At 36.4% G+C, this 20,315-nt stretch overlaps 2 protein-coding genes across 2 annotated transcripts; both read right to left on the bottom strand.

Moving 5' to 3' along the window:
- Positions 1–1,266: 1,266 nt before the first annotated feature.
- On the bottom strand, positions 1,267–2,160 carry LOC116020535. Its single transcript, XM_031261006.1, has one exon. It carries the CDS (start codon positions 2,158–2,160, stop codon positions 1,267–1,269), a length of 894 nt encoding a protein of 297 aa, XP_031116866.1.
- Positions 2,161–3,741: 1,581 nt separating this feature from the next.
- Positions 3,742–5,392, bottom strand: LOC116019151 (pentatricopeptide repeat-containing protein At2g17670). The gene has a single exon (XM_031259272.1). It carries the CDS (start codon positions 5,257–5,259, stop codon positions 3,862–3,864), a length of 1,398 nt encoding a protein of 465 aa, XP_031115132.1. The 5' UTR covers positions 5,260–5,392; the 3' UTR covers positions 3,742–3,861.
- Positions 5,393–20,315: the final 14,923 nt, after the last annotated feature.

Genomic DNA, 20,315 nt, shown 5'->3' with positions numbered 1-20,315 from the left:
TATATATATATATATATATATATATATATATATATATATATATATATATATATATATATATATCTTTCTTTTTTTCTTTGGAATGTTTAGTAAATAGTGTTTACAGTTAGCTGATTAGGTGAGTGGGTTTAGGGTTTATGGCGTAGGATTAAAAACTTTAAGATGACATGTAAACATACTATATAATTATTACAATGAACAAATGAATTCATAAATATGAATTAAATGACGTGAATCTCTACTAATAAATTAATCAACAAAAACAAAAATTAAATATTAAAGATATTATACCCATTGATTAAGTTGTTGATAGGAGCATTAAACCAACTTAATTAGTGACCGAACATCTTTGGACAAGACCCTAAAACAAACAAAACTATGTTATTTCAGAAACGGGCAACATGTCCACATTATCCTGTCATTATCATGTGATTACACTAATTTAATGTTAATTAATTTTTTTGTTAGCTTTCTAGAGAATTAAAAAGAATCATGTTTGACCCCAAACGATGTTTGTTACACAGTGTACATTAATATATACAGAAACGATGAAAAACAAATACTGAGGAATGAAGACCATGTACTGCATGTATGTTACCATTGAATGTTGAATATAGTATCTTATGTTATTGTCGGTCTACATAATTGAACAATTATTGTTGCTAATTAATTAAGGAGGTTTCAAATAATTGATATATGTATTTTTTAAAAATTTAATATTAAAAAATCAGATATTATTAATGAAAAGTCAGATTTCAATCATTCATTTGATTCGATTACAATTTAGTTAGATCCCTCCTAACCTAATGTTATTCTCAATATTCTCTTTTCTTTTACAAGGTACAAACAAAATAATTATAGGATAATTTTATGTAAAAATGGCTACAGATAGGCTACCCGCCCGTTAAGTTTACCCTGAATCCAAATTTAATTAACTATAGAGCTATCTGAATATGTTAGAATGATACTCGTACCGATCCCAATAAGTACCATTGACCGATGTCCATTTACATATTGAATGTTCATAATTTATATACTGAATATTCACAATTTGAATTGGAAAACTGTTCCAGAAACTAAACTCACCTTTAACCTTCCTAATTTTCCATGGAAGGATCAATGATTCAATGATGTCAAAATTGCTAAACATTAATCAGAAATGGATATATACTGTTACAAAATTGGGTTCCTGAAAGTGAAAGGCAAAAATCTTTTGATTAGATTGCCCCTGGAAGTTTGGAATGTACAATGATCCGTTCTTACATACTAGCAAGTGAGGATATTAAGAAGGGAGACTCTACTTTGGATCAAGTGCCTATACAAGCAATCTAAACCAGTTTCAAGGCCTTCAATTTCAGCATCAAGATTCTGCAATCTTTTCCTGGCAATTTGTAAATCACCATTAATCTTGATGATCCCTTGAAGAGAAGCAATAGTAGCATCAAGAATCCCCAGATTGTCCCCGATCATTTCGTTGCTAGGGATTGCTGATTTGTTGAGCATAAGCCGGGATATCAATGACCACCCGCTGGATTTGTTATTCTTTAGGGCAGGGCAGGAGAGGAAAGCGAGGACAGGCCGGAGGGCTAAGATGGTAATTGCAGACACTTCTCTCATCACCCTGATCACCATTGATGAGTAGACATCAATTTCATGGAAGACAGGTGGTCTATTCTCCATCTGCTTCAGCTTTCTCAGGCTCTTTGTTGCCTCTTTCTTCACTCGCTTTATGAAACTCAAGAAATCAGTTATGTCGCCTTCAATGCTCGAATCGCCTCCCTTTCTTCTCAAAGCCGATTGGAGTTCTTTAACTCTATCCTTAACCATGTGAATTACCCCTTGGATGTTCCCACACAAGTCGAGAAAAACAAGGGATCCCTCTAAGGCCTCCTCGACTATCGCCCTGTTTTGTTGCAGAAGAGCTCGTTGGGTGCTCGGGGACTCCACTAGTTCTTGAAGAGACTCATATAGCTCGGCTAGCATCAGAAGACGAGCTCGTATGGACTTTGAACTCGGAGGAGAGGACGAGGTTGTTGTCTCCCATGTTCTTAGTTTGTTGAGCTCGGCTTCAATGTTTTCTGGTGTAGGGTATAATCTTGAAGGCAAACTTATAGATCTGCCATGAAACTGCAGACCATGGGATGAAGATGTGGTTTCCATTTGTGTTCTCTTGGTGGAGAATTCTGAGTTTTTGAGGTGAATTCAGCTTGGGAATGGAATTATGGAAACAATTCTGATGAAATATATTTATAGTATAGCACTATCCATGGGGCCATTCATTTTTGCATGTGTCAGCAATGTATATTGAATTCAGACATTTGACCACATGGTTCTGGAGTTCTATGCTCCTCTTGCCTCCCAACAATGGGCTGCATGATTCCCTCTACCAGAAAAGTAGCAGATTCTATGAAATAGTTTAACACTTTATGGGTAAAAGGTGATGCTTCAACAGTAATGGCTGGCATTGTATTTATGTCTGAGACATAGAACCAGGACCCAATGTATTTAGTCCTCATTTTCATGACTTCTGAATTTTTTATTTTTGGTTTTCTTGTCCTGTTCACAAAAAGTGAAATTCCTCAATAGTTATACCATGGACCTGGGTCCAGATTGCAAGGTAGACTTATCACAATTTACATAGTGAATTTGAATTCTGAACATTCCGTATGTAAATTATGAACATTAAGTATATAAATTGTGAACGTTCAGTATGCAAATTGTGTATTTTGGACTCGAGTTCACCTTGCAAGGTGGACCCGAGCCCACAAAATAATTTTCTTCATTCCTTCACCCCGATCTGATAAGATAGTGGAGGGGTAAATGATGGTAGCTCAATAGCCCACTAAGAGCCCACCACATCAGGTGTAACTCCACCATACCGCCCAGGAACTAACTGGGCTCCCCATGTGGGCTATTTTTGGTTTTCTTCGTAAGAGGATGAAAGGGCTATAATCCTAGGGTTGCAGTTAGCAACAACTAGGATTGGCTAGTGAGCAAGAAAGAATCATTTATTAGCTGGAGAACAGGGTTTCAAATGGGAATTACTTTTTAATCTGATTGAATTTGGATTGAGGTGGACAACAGTTTATGTTCTGGGTAGACGAGATTCACAAGATAATTCAAGAATACTCCCATATCTTGGAAATTGATCTCAGCAACAAAAAATAGGCATAAACAAACATTTGGTATGGAGGTGAGTGGCAACTTGTAGGAATCAAAAAAAAAAAACACAGAACACAAGAAAAAGTGGGGTTGTGCATTGCCAGAAAGGATATCAAAATGTGAAGTTACTTCATACACCAAAAGAAAAGTTCTTTGCACAGACACACAAAAACTGGGCAGGAATCAAGGAGCAGATGTTTATAGTAAAAAAATGTCTTAAGCAGTAGATGGTTAGGTTGGCACCAATCATGAATAAACGCCGAAAATGAACATTAATAGAACATGGGAGTATAGTGGAGCTGGTGAGTGTCAGAAACCAGAGTGTCGCAATCTTATCTATATGGAGTTATTATGCAGTGAATGGAAACACTGAATGCAGAATATATTTCCCTCTGACAGGGGTGCTCAAGAAGAAATGAACATATAAATCAGAATGGCATGTTCTATGGTGCAAGTAGTCGTTTATAATCATATCCTCTAAGAAAGAAAATATTAGCACCGTTTTTCATCCCCCATTCCTACACTGTTTGAATATATTGACAATTTAAAGCAATTTGGAAAGCCTAAAGCAAAACATAATGCCAGAGCAATGATCTTTCAAATTTCGATAGATTAATTGAATATTTCATTAGGCATAATACAGCCACCAACAAATTACATTGAAGACTCTTGAGGGAAAACAAATACCCGATATATAGATCAGACAAGTCCTTGTTCTCGAGCTTTTGTGAGCCACTTCAAAGTACTCTCCAATGTGGTGTATGCAGCAACATCTGTCAAACTCTTACTCTCTACTGCATAATCAAACACTTCATAAGCTTCTGCAACTCTACCATTCCTACACAGAGATCTAACAAATGTCCCATAAGCCCCGGTCTCGAGCTTCATGCTACTCTGCTTCATCATAGCATACAATTCAACACCCTTTTCCAACAGTCTTGCTTTACATAGCCCGTGAAGCAATGTATTATACGTGCAAGAATTTGGTTCACATCCCTTTGCTTCCATCTCCTCCAACAAAGACAATGCTCCCTTGGCATCCCCCTCCCTACACATCCCATTCATCAACGAAGTATACGTGACTGCATCTGGAAAATGACCATTTTCACCCATAACGCTCAAAAATTTCTTTGCTTGCTGAACTCGACCCGACTTTGACAACCCGTAAATCAATGTATTATAGGTAACAAGGTCAGGTTTCACACCTTCATCCAACATTTTCTTATAGACATCCAACACTTCACCCCCTGTGCTCAACATACAATACCCTTTCATAATCGTATTATAAACATAGCAATCAGGCTTATACCCTTCCTCACTCAACACTCCCAACAACCGGGTCGCCTCCCGGAGATTCTTGTTATTACAAACATTATCAATCATAATGGTATAAGTAACAAGATCGGGTTTTATGCTGAATTCCTCCTTCATATCCCTAACGAAACCGTTCATAGTACTAACTGACCTATTCTTGCACAAATGCCTAACAAGAAAATTATAAGTATGTGAATCAGGAGGTGAGTTCTTACTACAAAGATCCTTCACCAGCTCAATAGCATGCTCTTCACGGCCAGAGATGCAAAGGGCCCGCACAGAAATGTCTGTTGAGACAATATTAGGGGGAAAGCCATTGGTATTCATCAAATTGAGTATCTGGTACACAGGGGATAGAGACTCATCAGATGATTTACAGGCCTGGATAAGAAGAACGTGATAGGTAGACCTATCAGGGGAAAAAGGGGGGTGGGTCTTGACCATGTGGTTCAAGAAAAAGATTGCATCTTGGAGAGTTGAAACCGAAGAAAAGGATTGAAGGATTGAATTATAGAACCTGGGGTCCGAAGGGGCCTTCTTGGGATCGGAAATGAGAGAGGTGAATAGGGTTTTGGCTTCCGAGAGACTAGGGGATGTAAAGGTGACGAGTGGGGATTGAGAACTCGATTGAGGGTTTTTCTTGGGGAATTTGTGGATCACTTGGGGCTTCTTCTTTGAGGATTGCGGGATTACTTGGGGCTTTTGGGAAGAAGCTGGGGTTTTCAACAGATTGGTTAATGCGAAGCTGGCCGATGATCTCATTGACGGTGGCAATTTCCCCATTTCCGCTTCTTCTCCACAATTGGCTTCTGATTCTTGGAACTGTTGATTAGGGTTTCTGAGGTATGGATTAGGGTTTTAGGGAATTTTTAGGGTTTACCGTTCCCAGCTCTGATAAAAAGTCAGATCAAGCAGCTATACACTTGGGGTTTAGGGGTTTGGGAAGAAGACAATAGCAAAATTACATTTATGGCCTTATGGGTCCTCATCTAAATTCTAAATAGAGCCGTCAAAACAGGCTTAGCCCGTCCCGCCCCGCCAAAAGGGCCGGGCGCGCTCTAATTTTTTGAGCCCATTTTAAGACGGGCTTTTTAGCCCACCTCCGCCTAACCCGCGAGCTTGGCGGGCCGACGGGGTCCCGCCAAATGTATAATAAAAAAAAATTATTAAAATAAATAAATACTACAATAGTAAATCTATAACATTTAATATGTCTTTTCATCTTGATTATATTACTAACATTAGTGTGTGTGATATATATATATATATATACACCTTTTGTATAATTAATGTAATAGTAATTGAATTTTGGTTTACAGTGTAAACTGTAAATCAAAATTCAATATATTCAAATATATAATTATATTGAATTTATAAACTAATTATATAAGTTTTCAATCTATAAACTAATACACTAATTATAATATACGGAGTATAAAGTGTAAACTAGCACTATAATTATAATTTATAGCAAACTGTAAACTAATACACTAATATATATAATCAATTGCAAGTTCAAGTAAATTATATAAATGATTTGTTATTAACTTATGGATTAACACTTATTTATTAGTTATTATTGTGTTTAAAAAATTACAAATACATTACTATATGTTTAAATTATTCAAATTATTTTAGTATACACTTACTATATTTTTATATTAATTTTTATTTTAATTAAAAACTTTTAAAATTTGGCGGGCCCCGCAAAGGCCCGCGGGCTTAAGGCGCGGCTAGGCGGGCTGCCCCTACTTAGGCCCGCTTTTAGCCCACCCCTGCCACATAGGCGGGCTTTGGCGGGACGGGGCCCGCCAGCCCGCATTGACAGCTCTAATTCTAAATAAAAAACCACACACACACAAAAAAAAAAAAATTGACAATGAATTACATGCATAATGTCACTACTTTAAGTGCATAAATAATTACATGGTTTACAAAGTCACACCTACTAGTCTACTACTATAAATTCATAAAATCAATATTTCTGATTTGTAAAGTTTATAGGTTCATAAAGCCACTATTACAAGTTTATAAAGTTACAATTGCATATTCAAAAAATCACTAATATAAAGTTATTAAGTTCTTATTGCAAGTTCATCAAATCATTATTACAAGTTCATCGAATAACAATTGCATGTTCATAAAGTCATTATTACAAGTTTATTAAATAATTATTGCAGGTTTATAAAGTCACTACTACATGCTTAAAAATCACTATAAGTTCATGAAATTATTACTGTAACTTCATCACAAATTTTTAAAATGATATACTAAAAAGATATATAAATCTGAGTTCATGATATAATTTGCAATTAAAGTGCATCTTTTTCAATAAAATTAATCCAACAATCATTCATTAAAGTATCTTTTATTGGATTATACAATATATTATTCACAACCTTGACAATTAAGGAATCAAATGTGGTGATACGTATAATGGTATAATTGAATCAACTATTTGTTCTCAACAGAACGGTCCAAAATAGGAAATTTGTGAACTATAATTGTTTTTTTCTATATGCTGTCACAAGTCACAAGACAGGAAGGCACCAGTGTAGACAATCAGCATAGCTACCTGGGTTCAGTAATTGTTCTTTGGTGAGAGGATCCCAGTGCTTTCTGTAGATTGATGAATGGGCTTCCTTCCGATACTCGGAAAGTTGTGTTATGTTCAGCATGTCTGTTACAATAGAGTCCTATATCACTATGGACACTTAAAACCATCCTAGACTATTGGGAAGTTACAGAGAATAATTATACACCACATAACTCACTAACAATACACTAATAGAATAAATATTAAATATAGGTTTTAAATAAGACTTTGAAGCCTTTATAATGACATACATATTAAATAGAGTAAATTAGATTAATTGTAAGCTCACACTTGAAGCTAACAAAAAGTATATATATATATATAAGGCTCTGTTTGGCAGAGCTTATAGCTTATTTTAAGCTACTAATAAGCTATAAGCTCTGTTTGGTAATGTTCCTAAAATAAGCTAGTAGCTTAAAATAAAAGCTTATTTTTGAACGCTACTTCAGATAGCTTTTCAAAATAAGCTAGTAGCTTCCTAACTTTTTTTCCATCTTTAACCTTATTATTTTAAAGAAATGACATCATTTATCCTTCCCAATTAAAACCTTTTTGGCTAATTCTTTTTTATTTTTTTTCTTCAATATGTTTGGTTGTAATTTCAATTTGACATTTGTGTTTGAACATTAATTTTTGTATGAACTAATCTTATGAATTATAAACATTTTGTTTTACTTTATATGTTTTCAAATATATGTTCTTACTTTATATTTTATTAAAATATTAAAATATATTGATTTCACTATTTTATATTTTAATATATAAACAAACCTATTTAAATTTAAAACTATTTAAATTGTATGAAGATGCCCTTTTTAGTCTTTTTACATTTATCAGCTTATCAAAAAGCTAATTTTACCAAACACTTTTAAGCATAATAGCTAGCTTAACAGCTCTTTAGATTTCAGCTTCGAGCTTATAGCTTTTCAATTTTTAGCTATTTTTCAGCTTTCAGCTACCTTTTCAGCTAGGTTTGCCAAACATAGTCCACATAACTCACTAACAATACACTAATAGAATAAATATTAAATATAGGTTTTAAATAAGACTTTGAAGCCTTTATAATGACATACATATTAAATAGAGTAAATTAGGAAGCCTTTATAATGACATACATATTAAATAGAGTAAATTAGATTAATTGTAAGCTCACACTTGAAGCTAACAAAAAGTATATATATATATATATATATCCAGGCCTAGAGCTATTAAATTTTATATATATATATATATATCCAGGCCTAGAGCTATTAAATTTTCACTGATATACTCTCGACTGGGGAAGGAAGAGATACAATAGGTCTCCATGATTGATTGAAAGACCTTGACCTCCACTAGTGAATGTTTGTTCGTGTAGGTGTTTGTGCTGGGAAAAATCCAGCCCTAATCCCCAACCATGATCACAGAGGTATTCAAGAAGCGGTTGAGCGCGTTCTACTCTACCTGGAGAATCCATAGAGAGATTTGGGGAAACTCCGACATCATAGTCTTCAGCACGCCGGCGCAGGCGCCCTCCGATTTAACCCGGAAATTTTTTGTATGGCTGTTAGGCGGAGATCTTGCGGGAACCACGGCGATCTTTCTTCTTTGTTGAACTTGCTGAAGATGTTTTGCAATTTGACAGGATTCGTGCAAATGGAAAAACAAATTTAAAAAAAAATTAACAATATTAGATAAACAGATACTACAATGTAATAGGACTAGTTGTATTAAAAAAATAATAAATAAATAAAAACTAGAATGAAACATTCCAGTTTACTGGAATGAAATTTCAATTCATTCCAGTTAGGAATTAGGATATATATATATATATATATATATATATATATATATTTATTTATTTATTATATATAATATTTATTTATATTTATTATTATTATTAAAATCTAACAAAGTTCGATTCGATTCGGTTTTGTATTACTAGTTCGGAACGGTTCGGTTCGGGTAAACCGAACCGAATTGCCCACCCCTAAATATAAGTATAGGGAGATAATATAATATAAATAACTAATAAGAAAAAATAAAAAAACTGCAATGACCCTGGACATAGGGATCGAAGACTGAAGTAAAAAGGGTAACGGGAATAAGCGGAACGACGTCGTTCGAGGGCGGCAGATTGAAGCGGTTGACTGCTGACTCCAAAACGCAGTCGTTTGAAGTGGTAGTTGGTGGAAGTTGAAGCTCGTTAGGACGACGTCGTTTTAGCCCAGCTCCAGCTGTTTTAGTTTGTTAGTAGTCAGCTATATTCCTGGGAGGTGCTAGCCTAGCAGCCTTGTTTGTATTTAATCCACCATTGGATTTTTGGATGTTTTTATGCTGAGATTTATGCAAACTTCACTTCTTTTCTCACTACTCTCTCCTCACAACACTATTATCTCTTTCCTTACCTCCTTTCTCTCCTAAATCTGCTATTGTATCCCATAAGTGCGCTGCAAAAACATAATATATTGTCTGAACTTTTCTTGGAGTTCATCTTCAAGTTGTTTTCAATGGCCTCTACCTGGACGAGAGATATCGATGATTGGAGCCGTTGCAGCAACATGATCGATGCTTTATTTTGTAATCTTCATCGCGACCGATTTGAGGCGGACCGGGAGCTATCCTTCTTCGACGAGGCAGTGAATCAGTCTCCTGGGAGTATGTGTCTGATGCTGGTGAAAGTTATGGATGCGAACCCGCTGCCCCGAACTAGAACTCGCTGCTCAGCCCTTATCTCACGAGTTCTTGCAATCTGGCATTTAATCGCCCCCGCCACTCAAGTGGAAATAAAATCAGTGCTTTTGAAGGTCCTAGTAACGGAGACGAACCCAATCGCAATTGAAGCTGTTTGCACCTGCATTTCAAGACTCGGAGCTATTCTTCTCCCAGCATTTCAATGGGATGAACTATCCAATTTATTGGTAGAGTTTACATCGCCTTCTGACCCAATAAAACTGTGCTGTGCTTTTTTGTATACAGAACTGATTTCAAGATGCTCGCACTATTTCGCTTCTCTGGATCATGGTGATTTTTGGTTGTTCGTGGCCATTCTGTACTTGATGAGTGAGGATAATGATGAAAGAGTGAGAGCCGCTGCCCATGGGGCGGTAGTGAGAATGGTTCTGAATATGCCTAATTCCTCCGCTAACATTCCTTTGTCCGTGAGCATGATCCGAGTCTTGAAGGGCACCCGCATTTATAGCGACTGCATTCTGGAAGATATGGTTAGTTTAGCCACACAAAAACCAGGGTTCTTTGTACAAGAAGTGAATTCATATGTGCTATCCATGATTGAGATCATCGGTGACAAAAATTTGAGAGCCCAGACTAGGCAACTAGCAATTCAGTTCTTGGTGGTGATGGCTGAGGATCAAAATGAGGGTGGCGGGATGATTCAGAATCTGCCCAGTGACGTAATTAAAGGTATTCTGGCAGAGTTCATCATATTGCTGCGGGATATCAACGATGAAGAGACAGAAGTAGGGAAGCAAACTTTAGCCTGATATGCAGGGGAAGCATTGAGAAGGCTGGCGATTGCACTTAGGGGAAAAGTAATTCTCGGTAGTGGCATGCTGCCATATTGCTTTGATGATAATGACTGGAAAATGAGATATGCTACACTTACAACTTTCGGACTAATTGCATCTGGTTGCTCAAAGGTAAAGGTAGTAAAATTGAGTAACCATTTTTTTCTTAGATATGACTGTTTTCCATTGCCCTAATCCTCATTAATTTTCTTGGCTTTCAGATTTTAATAAACTACCTGGAAATTGAAATGAAAAAGATATGACTGTTTAAACTTAGTTACACGTCTGCTAAACTTTTCTGGGAGTTAATCGAGTTTATTTTGAAGTTCTTTTCAATGGCGTCTACATACTGGATAGGAGATATTGTTAAGAATCCCACATTGATAAAATAAGAGAGCAAATATGAGTTTATAAGTTTATGGGTTAGACTAGCTAATTGGTTGGATTCAATCTTTTAGTGTGGTTTGGTCAATGTGCATTATAGCCCAGTTGAGTGACCCTAGCCCAATTTTAAATTGTAACTTTGCATGGCTCTGATACCAAATTGAATCATGTGCTCCATCCAACTAAAAGTCTAAGCTCATAGTTGGACTGCACATTTATGTTTATATTATATTTATATATTTATGCTCACACGCCCCCTCACGTGTGCGGGCCAATTGACTTTGATGGGCTCCAAGCAACACGTGGATCATAGACTTTTTTACGGGTGACGCAGAGTTTCGAACCCATGACCTTTTGCATGGCTCTGATACCATGTTACAATTTTAAAATTTAACATGGTATCAGAGCATGTTCGGTCCAATTTGTGTTCACCCGGTTATGGGTTGGTGGCGTGCGGTCCACTTTGTGTTCACCCGGTTATGGGTGGTATTTGTGGCGTCCAAGCTTTCGTATGCCGCAAATCGGTGGCGATGATGATTACAAAATATAACATTGATCAGGTTGATGCAACGGCTCCAATCATCTCCTTCTTGGAAGATATCTGTTACGGAGTACAATTTAAAATTGGGCTAGGTCACTCAACTGGGCTATAATGCACATGAACCAAACCACACTAAAGATTGAATCCAACCAATTAGATAGGGCAAAATAACGATATCTTCCAGAATACGGGAAGTAAGGTAGTCGTTATAAACCCGGGTGTCCTTCAAGACGCCGATCATGGCTGACAAAAGAAGGTTGACGGAGGAGTTAGGCATATTCAGAACCATGCTCACGGCCGCCCCATGGCCAGCGGCTCTCACTCTTTCATCTTTATCCCTACGATCACCATGATCCGGAGGAGCGAAATAGTGCGAGCATCTTGAAATCAGTTCTCTATACAAGCAAGTATTGGGGCAGAAGGCAATGAAAACTCTAACAAGAAATTTGATAGTTCATTACATTGAAACGCTGGGAGAAGAATAGCTCCCAGTCTCGAAATGCAGGTGCAAAGAGCTTCAATTGGGTTAGTCTCGGTTATGAGGACCTTCAAAAGCACGGATTTTATTTCCACTTGAGTGGCGGGGGCGATTAAATGCCATCTGATTGCAATAAATCGTGAGAGAAGGAATATCATCGCGACCGATTTGCATCAACCGGAGTTGCTCTTCGCATATCTTAAAACCATACATGGAAGAAATAATAAACAAACTCCTCATACTCTCGCAGGTATCATACTTTTGTAATTTGATTAGGTAAAACAGGTTTCGGAGAAGCAATGATCTTCTAATTTATAATTATTTTTTTTTCTCTAATCCAGCAACGAGAGAAAATGTTGACAGGCGCAGCTTTGTGAGCCTTAGGCTCATTAGCTGAATCAACCATGGTATCTCCCACAATTTATTTCAGGACTTAATCTCATCCTTATATCTTTCAGTTTTGCTAGTAACTCCGTCCGTCCCTTGAGTAAACGTGCAGGATGAGTTTCGACCATTCTATGGCATTGTAATGCCCTACCTAAAATTTACGGTAGTAACTGCAGAAGTGGATTCTGATTACTTGCTTGTAGCCAACTCCCTGAAGTGCATTGCTGTTATTGCGGTGGCTGTGGGGAAAACTATATTCTGTGCTGATGTCGAAGATGTGAGTATGATTTTGTTGGTTTTTTTTTTCCAATAAGCTAAATTAATTCTTTTTGGTTCGTTATTAATTCTGTTTCTGCAGATGCACTCCTTAGTCTAGAATCTATAATCTCCCAGTCTGGTAACTTACCCCTAGAAACAATGATGACAAAAGAAGCTGTCGTTTCTGCTTATGGGAAACTGAAGATACTAGCATATTCAAGGTACTCTATTTTCTATTCTTGATTTTCCATCCATGTTGTACAGTGCTAATGTTTGTTTGTTTGTTTATGCACTATATATGCAGTGCAATTGGCAATAAGATGTAATTTGGATGAAGCCAAAGCTTGTAGTTATGACTGAGGTTCTGTGGGCTGGGAAATCCAGAAGAACAGAAATACATTGTGGACATAAGGATAGCATTACCTCCATATATGCATGGCATCTTGTCATACATAGGAATAGGATTCTTGTATAGTTTGTTGTTTGTATATCAGATGTATAGCAGAGAAGAGAAAACACTTGCCTAGGGAGTATACCCTGTACATGATAAACAGTTAGATCAAATCACTAAATTTTTCCCTTACTTCCTTTTCTTTTCTCAAAACTTTCACTCCTCTACTCTAATATAATAGCCTGCAAAATAAAAATATGTTGTATGTACACCAACCATTAACCAGATACAAAGGCACGAATCGCTTGCTTTTCTTGCATTTTCTGATTCAAGGAGACACTGTACAATGTTGTATAGTTACCATCTATGGTTCTTCAACGATTAAATTTTAACCAACTATGGTCTTTCTAGGGGATCACGACGGGTTAAATTTTGAAAGTTGAAATGCAATGAGTGGTTAACTTGGACCATGGATGGTAACAATTTGAAAGTTTAGGACTAAATGTGGCAAACCTATTATATTCAAAACTACAAGAATTATGAGAGCTTGAATGAGTACATTTGCGTGAGTGAGGAAACTATTGTAATATATGTGTGAGTGTGATTATTATGTGAAATGGTTTGTTCTCCAAGCTGGACTCCCTTTTATGGCGTGAAGTGAATGTAGGACTAGTATGATAAATAAATAGTATTAATGTCTAGTTGCTAGCCACCCAAAATAAGGTTGTCTTAATTGCTTCGGGTCAATCTTCTTTTTTTGGTTGGCTAAAAAATGGTGGGCACTAGAGAGGAATTTGTGGTGGTGACCGGAGCAGCCACTGCGGCGGTGGACATCGGCTAGGAAAGGAAGGAGAGGCTAACTGATACCAGATTAGAATTCAAACTTACTAGTCTGTTACAATAGAGTCCTATATCACTAAGGACACCTAAAACCATCCTAGACTATTGGGAGGTTACAGAGAATAATTCTACACCACATAACTCACTAAAAATACACTAATACAATAAATAACAAAATAAGACTTTGAAGCCATTATAATGACTTACATATTAAATAGAGTAAATTAGATTAATTGTAAGCTCACACTTTGAAGCTAACAAAAAGTATATATATATATATATATATATCCAGGCCTAGAGCTATTAAATTTTCACTGATATACTCTGGACTGGGGAAGGAAGAGATACAATAGGTCTCCATGATTGATTGAAAGACCTTGACCTCCACTAGTGAATGTTTGTTCGTGTAGGTGTTTGTGCTTGGAAAAATCCAGCCCTAATCCCCAACCATGATCACAGAGGTATTCAAGAAGCGGTTTCTACTCTAGCTGGAGAATCCATAGAGAGCTTTGTTGGATATTTATATAGTAATGGAGATTAATGGTTCAGATGTCTACCATGATTACTTAAATAATATTTGGAGTTGTGGAGTTATGAATATTATTTTAATTTGGTAGAAAATAAAGTTGAAAAATATAAATTTATGAAAGGTTGGAACCGAAAAGTACTCTGTTCCGGGATCAAGAAATTAACCTTTTGAAGGTTGTGGCCGAATACTTAATGATGATGGCCGAATACTTAAAAGTAGTTCATGGCCGAGTACATGGCATTGTGATGGCCGAGTACATGATCTGAAGTTGTGATGGCCGAATACATGAATATATGGCCGAAGACATGAATTCATGAATCTGCCAATTTCATGAATTCATGAATTCACAAATTTGGCTACAGTGGCCAAAGGCTTTGTGGTCAAGCGGCACTCGGTGTACACTCCCATGTGGAAGGGAGTGGGTTTGAGCCTCAGTGGAGGCATCTGTTCCCCTTGTTTTTCTAAGGGAGATGCTTAAAGTGATTACATACCAGATGATCCGGTTTTGTTCCCAGCGCTTTAATGTTTCTAAACCTGTGATCATTGATTTTGTCTTGAAAGTTTTGAAGACAAGATGTCAGGCGTGAAATAAGAGTTCCTGATTACGGATGACAGAAATCATTTTGGGTCAGGCGTGAAATAAGAGTTCCTGATTACGGATGACAGAAATCATTTTGGGTCTGTGTGTTTAATGTACAAGAAGATTTCATGCGGTGTCTGTGTGTTTAATGTACAAGAAGATTTCATGCGGTTTTGCATGATGTTCTCAGCATGCTATGTGCATGTTGTACATGTAATTTGAATACATGCTATGAAGTTTTACTTCTGTCTTCACTCAGGATCATGGGGCATTAATTATGCCAAGATGATGAGTGAGATGTATAAAACTGGTTTCATAGAAATAAATCATGTTGTTAGCCGTGATTTATTTGGCACGTGAAAATCATGTATTTCCTATCGTGGATATATTGTATTAATGCATCAAGGGCCGAAAGAGATGAAGTATAAAAGCATATACAAGTTGTAGGAAGTAATCGGTACGGTTCTGTTTATTTGTCTCGGCCTCGGCATGAATGTAAGTTTTATTTTAATTACTTACTGGCTAAGCTCTGTATCATGTCTATAAGTTGATGCATGTGATTCTTTTAAAGTTTTGCATAGCCTGATAATTGCAAGGATTTATTTATGCATGTATATAAATATTTTTATATTGAGACTTTGTCTCGGTTGCATGCATAGTAATTAAGATACATAAGTTGTATCTTGGTGTGCTGTAAATTGCAAATTTAGTGTAATTTGGTGTAGCCAATTTTTCTAGTATCATATGCATGGTTATTAAGTTGCATGATGATATTATATTCAATGAAATCTTTTTCAGTTTCATGTATGAATATAATTATTGGCATTTTAGCACAATAGACATTTTATCCTTGTGAAAGTTGAAAATATTTTGTTATATTTTTGATAAAGGCAGAAAGCCTTGGAAATATTCTGTGATATTTGTCTTTAAGGCATGCAATAACTTTCATGCATGAGAAATGCATGATGATGAAATTCATAAATTTTATGAATATCTTTGACACAAGAATTCTCATACTGAGAATGTGTTAAAATTCTGAAAGCCAAAAGTTTACTAGTTTGTCTAGTATGGAAACTGGGCAGTGAAAAGGAATTTTAAATTTAAGTCATGGATTATGATTTAAGTTGGTATGATTCTTCAGTTTAGAAGAAACATGAAAAGAGTGAGCCTAAAAATCAAAATGGTTTCTTCTCCAATGTGAATGGATTTTCTGAATGGAGGAGGTTTATCAGTATAAGCTTATTCTCCAAAGTGAATGAATATTTCTGAGTGGAGAATGTTTATCAGATTATTCTCAAAGTGGATGGTATTCCAAATAGAGGAGGTTTTATTTTGTTTTTAAGAAATCACTCAGTGTTAATAAGTTCTACATGGTGATTGAAATTCTTGGTTATAGAATTTGCAAGAAATAAATATTTATTGACTAGTAACCTGAAAAGAAGGTTCCGGTATAATCAATTAAATATTTTATTTTACAAGTTAGTTGATAGAATATTAAATTCTATCTATCATTATGTACTGTTGTCAAAATAGATGGCATTAAAAGGAATTTTGAAATACTTGAATAAACCATTAATTATGGTTTAGTATATTCAAAAGGAATATCCATCTTTGACATGAACTTATTGCTTTAGCTTCGGCATACAAGGAAGCTAAGTGGCTAAGGAATTAAATTTTGGAAATTTCGATTTAGCCGAAATCGATGTCACCTGATTTTGTACACTGTGACAGTAAAGCTACATACACTGGCCAAGGATATAACAATGTTATATTGGCAAGTAAAGACACATCGGCTTGGTACATAGCTGTGTGCGGGAGATCTCATATAATTGTGTAGCGCTGAACTGTGTACGGTCCCGGTTTAATTTAGCGGATCCGCTTACCAAAGCTATAACAAGGGACATGGTTCAAAAGACATCGGAAATGATATGGTGTGATAACCTATTATTAAATACATAGTTTTAATTGAAAGGCCTTACTATGTATTGATGATTATTTAGTACGGCATTAACAACAAGATATATAAAATCCTAGTTTAAGGATTGTACAGAGTTGTTAAGTACAAAATAATCCCAGGGATATGGAAAGCCTAATTATTTTAAATTGCAAGTGAAAGAAAGTTCAACTCACGTCTAAGTTATTACGTTAGACCTTGAGTTCAATGTAGATGAGTACTTCATTTTGTGATTTGCAAGCATCAAAAGTTTATTTAAATTTTATCCCAAGGAAAAGTGATGCTTGGGTCTGCATTGTTGTAGGGATGAGTTTTTACTCTTAACTGATCTTTTGAGAAAATGCATGATGCAGTGCATGATATAAAAGATTAGCCTCTGTGAGCATGAGGTGTGGCCGCTTCAAACAAGTTTGGGCTTTACTTGGTATGTGCTCATTAATGGATACGGACACATGGCCTTTAAATAGTGTCAAGTTTATTGAGTTGTTGTGACTGTAAAACTTGTGTGTATTTTACCTACATTTCTTCAAAGAGACTGCGTGATTCAAGGTTCGTCCATCACTGCAATCCGAATTGATGTATCGCGTATAATACTATGTGAAAATTCAATCTTTAAGACATTTTCATTTATGCATAAATTTTGGATTTATCTTGGTACAGTATTAATTTTTACTATATAAATAGAGGAGGATTGTTGGATATTTATATAGTAATGGAGATTAATGGTTCAGATGTCTACCATGATTACTTAAATAATATTTGGAGTTGTGGAGTTATGAATATTATTTTAGTTTGGTAGAAAATAAAGTGAAAAATATAAATTTATGAAAGGTTGGAACCGAAAAGTACTCTGTTCCGGGATCAAGAAATTAACCTTTTGAAGGTTGTGGCCGAATACTTAAAAGTAGTTCATGGTCGAGTACATGGCATTGTGATGGCCGAGTACATGATCTGAAGTTGTGATGGCCGAATACATGAATATATGGCCGAAGACATGAATTCATGAATCTGCCAATTTCATGAATTCAGGAATTCACAAATTTGGCTACAGTGTTGCATGCGTGTCACTATAAATATATTATATTATATTACTTTATAATATATTCGCATGAAGTGTATGAACCTACAAAGGTACATAACTTATGAAGAATGTACATGTTATACATGGTTCATGTAAATTATATTTTCCCAGACAGATATATTATTTAATATATATTCTGTGGAAGTTGAAGTTTTGAACTGCCAGTAACTTCCATGTAACTTCTCCAACAGCTATATGTGCTTCTATAAATATTTTGGAGACATCTGAGAGATATAGAGAATGAAAATGCAAGACAACAATCAAACTTGCAGGAGATCAAGATATTTCAGAGTCCTACAATTCTACAGGAAATTCTTAATCAGCAACTTAAGAATTTCATTCATCTTCTTGTATCCCATAAGAGTAAATCTGGAACCTTATAGGAAAGTGATTACACGCCTGAAGATACCAGATGATCCGATTTTGTTCCCTTGTTCTTCTGTATTATATTGTATATTTTTTGTATTACAGATACCAGCAACATTTTTTCCAACAAGCTTTGGGGAAACTCCGATACCATAGTCTTCCGCACGCCGGCGCAGGCGCTCCCCTATTTAACCCGGAAATTTTTTGTATGGCTGTTGGGCGGAGATCTTGCGGGAACCACGGCGGTGTTCACTCCATCGTCGATTTTCTTTCTGTGTACGCAGGAGAGCTTCTGTCGGCTGCGTAGTTTGGGGGGCTCGTTGAAAATTCCGGTGTCGGTAGAACTGGGGAGCTACACCACCACGGAGGTGATGATAATTCCGGTGTCGGTGGAACTTAAGCCTGATGAAGAAGAAGGGGTTTCCAAGTTGAATGAGATTATTGGGAGCATGCGGCTAAGGCTTAACTCTGGTGATCTTACTGTTGGATGTATTGACAAGGAGATTTCCAAATCCAAACTTTTGATGAGCTGCTGCGTGAATGTGAATTGCGGGGTGCGGACCCTGATTGATTCAAGAATTTATGCTGATAATATACTACAATTTAACAGAGGAGGAGTTACAACAGAATTTAAGCAGCCTGACTCTACAGAAAAGGACAAAAAAGCAGCACAGAGGAGGGTGACATTGTTCTATTCAAGGTGGAGGAAATACAGAACAGAAATGAATTATGGAGCGACTCCGATGTTTTGGTGGTTACTTCAGGCTCGGGGTCAGACCATCATCCAGTATCGTGTAGCTTAGCTTCTTCTTGTGGTTGCTTGGTCGTGACTTCCCAAACACAACAGCTGTGTTTATGGACCAAGCAATTTATTTTATTTGCCCTACTCAGAGTTATTCAAAACTTTGGCTTTTAGGATTTGATATGACAACTGCAGCTGCAGCACAGGTTTTTGTTTCAGTAAACCCAAGGTTAAGGCTGGTGATGATGAAGAATCACAACTGTTAAATTCTTCAAAGACTTTAAAAAAAGATGCTGCTGCTGCTGCTTTGTGGAGTGACCGAGCTAATGATCACCCTGTTATTATTGGTTATATTGATGGAGAAGCTCCCAGTTCAAAGGTTCTTCACAGCTGTATGTGTTGCGGCGGCGGGGAAGTTGGATGAAACAATGTTCCAACCCACAAATGCTTTTTTAAAGCTTCTTTGTGAGCAGGGACTGGGAGAAGGATTGAAATCACTTCAAAGTCCCACCCAAGATAAGATGTCCCACCCAAGATAATATGTCCTTGTTGTATTGCAATGATGCAGCAAAAGCTTCAACCATGCTCTCAAGATGAAGAACTATTGCAAGAGAAGCATAAATCTGAAGAGGAGGTTAATGGCAACCTGCCATCCAAATTTGCAGAGATGAATATTGAGAGTAAGCTGCTCGTCCGCAATGCTGAACCAGACAAGGAGCAAGAGTCTCAGTCTAGTAATGTTAGAGATGATGATGATCAGTCCAAGGTTTCGGATGATGATTGGGAGATCATCCACACCTCCCAACAACCAGATGTAGCCAATAATAGCAGCTGGGGGAGGTATTCCTGAATCTCACACTCATCTTCACTAATTTCTTGTTATTTATATATATATATCTATATAGGGTCATGTTCAGGTGTGGCCGCGCCCTTACGTGCGGCCGTGCGGTTTACACCTTACACCACTCAATATTAAGAAATGCACCACTCAATGTTACGAAATGCACCACTCAATAACATTGAGTGGTGTATTTCTTAAATATGAAATACACCACTCAATGTTATTGAGTGGTGCATTTCGTAACATTGAGTGGTGTAATCCGTACGGCCGCACGTAAGGGCGCGGTCACATTTGAATAGAAATATATATATATATATATATATATATATATATATATATATATATATATATATATATATATATAT

This window comes from Ipomoea triloba, chromosome 5 (genome assembly GCF_003576645.1).
Source record: "Ipomoea triloba cultivar NCNSP0323 chromosome 5, ASM357664v1".
NCBI classification, from domain to species: domain Eukaryota; kingdom Viridiplantae; phylum Streptophyta; class Magnoliopsida; order Solanales; family Convolvulaceae; genus Ipomoea; species Ipomoea triloba.
The sequence above is the reverse complement of the archived record's forward strand: the minus strand, read 5'-3'. Positions and strand labels throughout refer to the sequence as shown.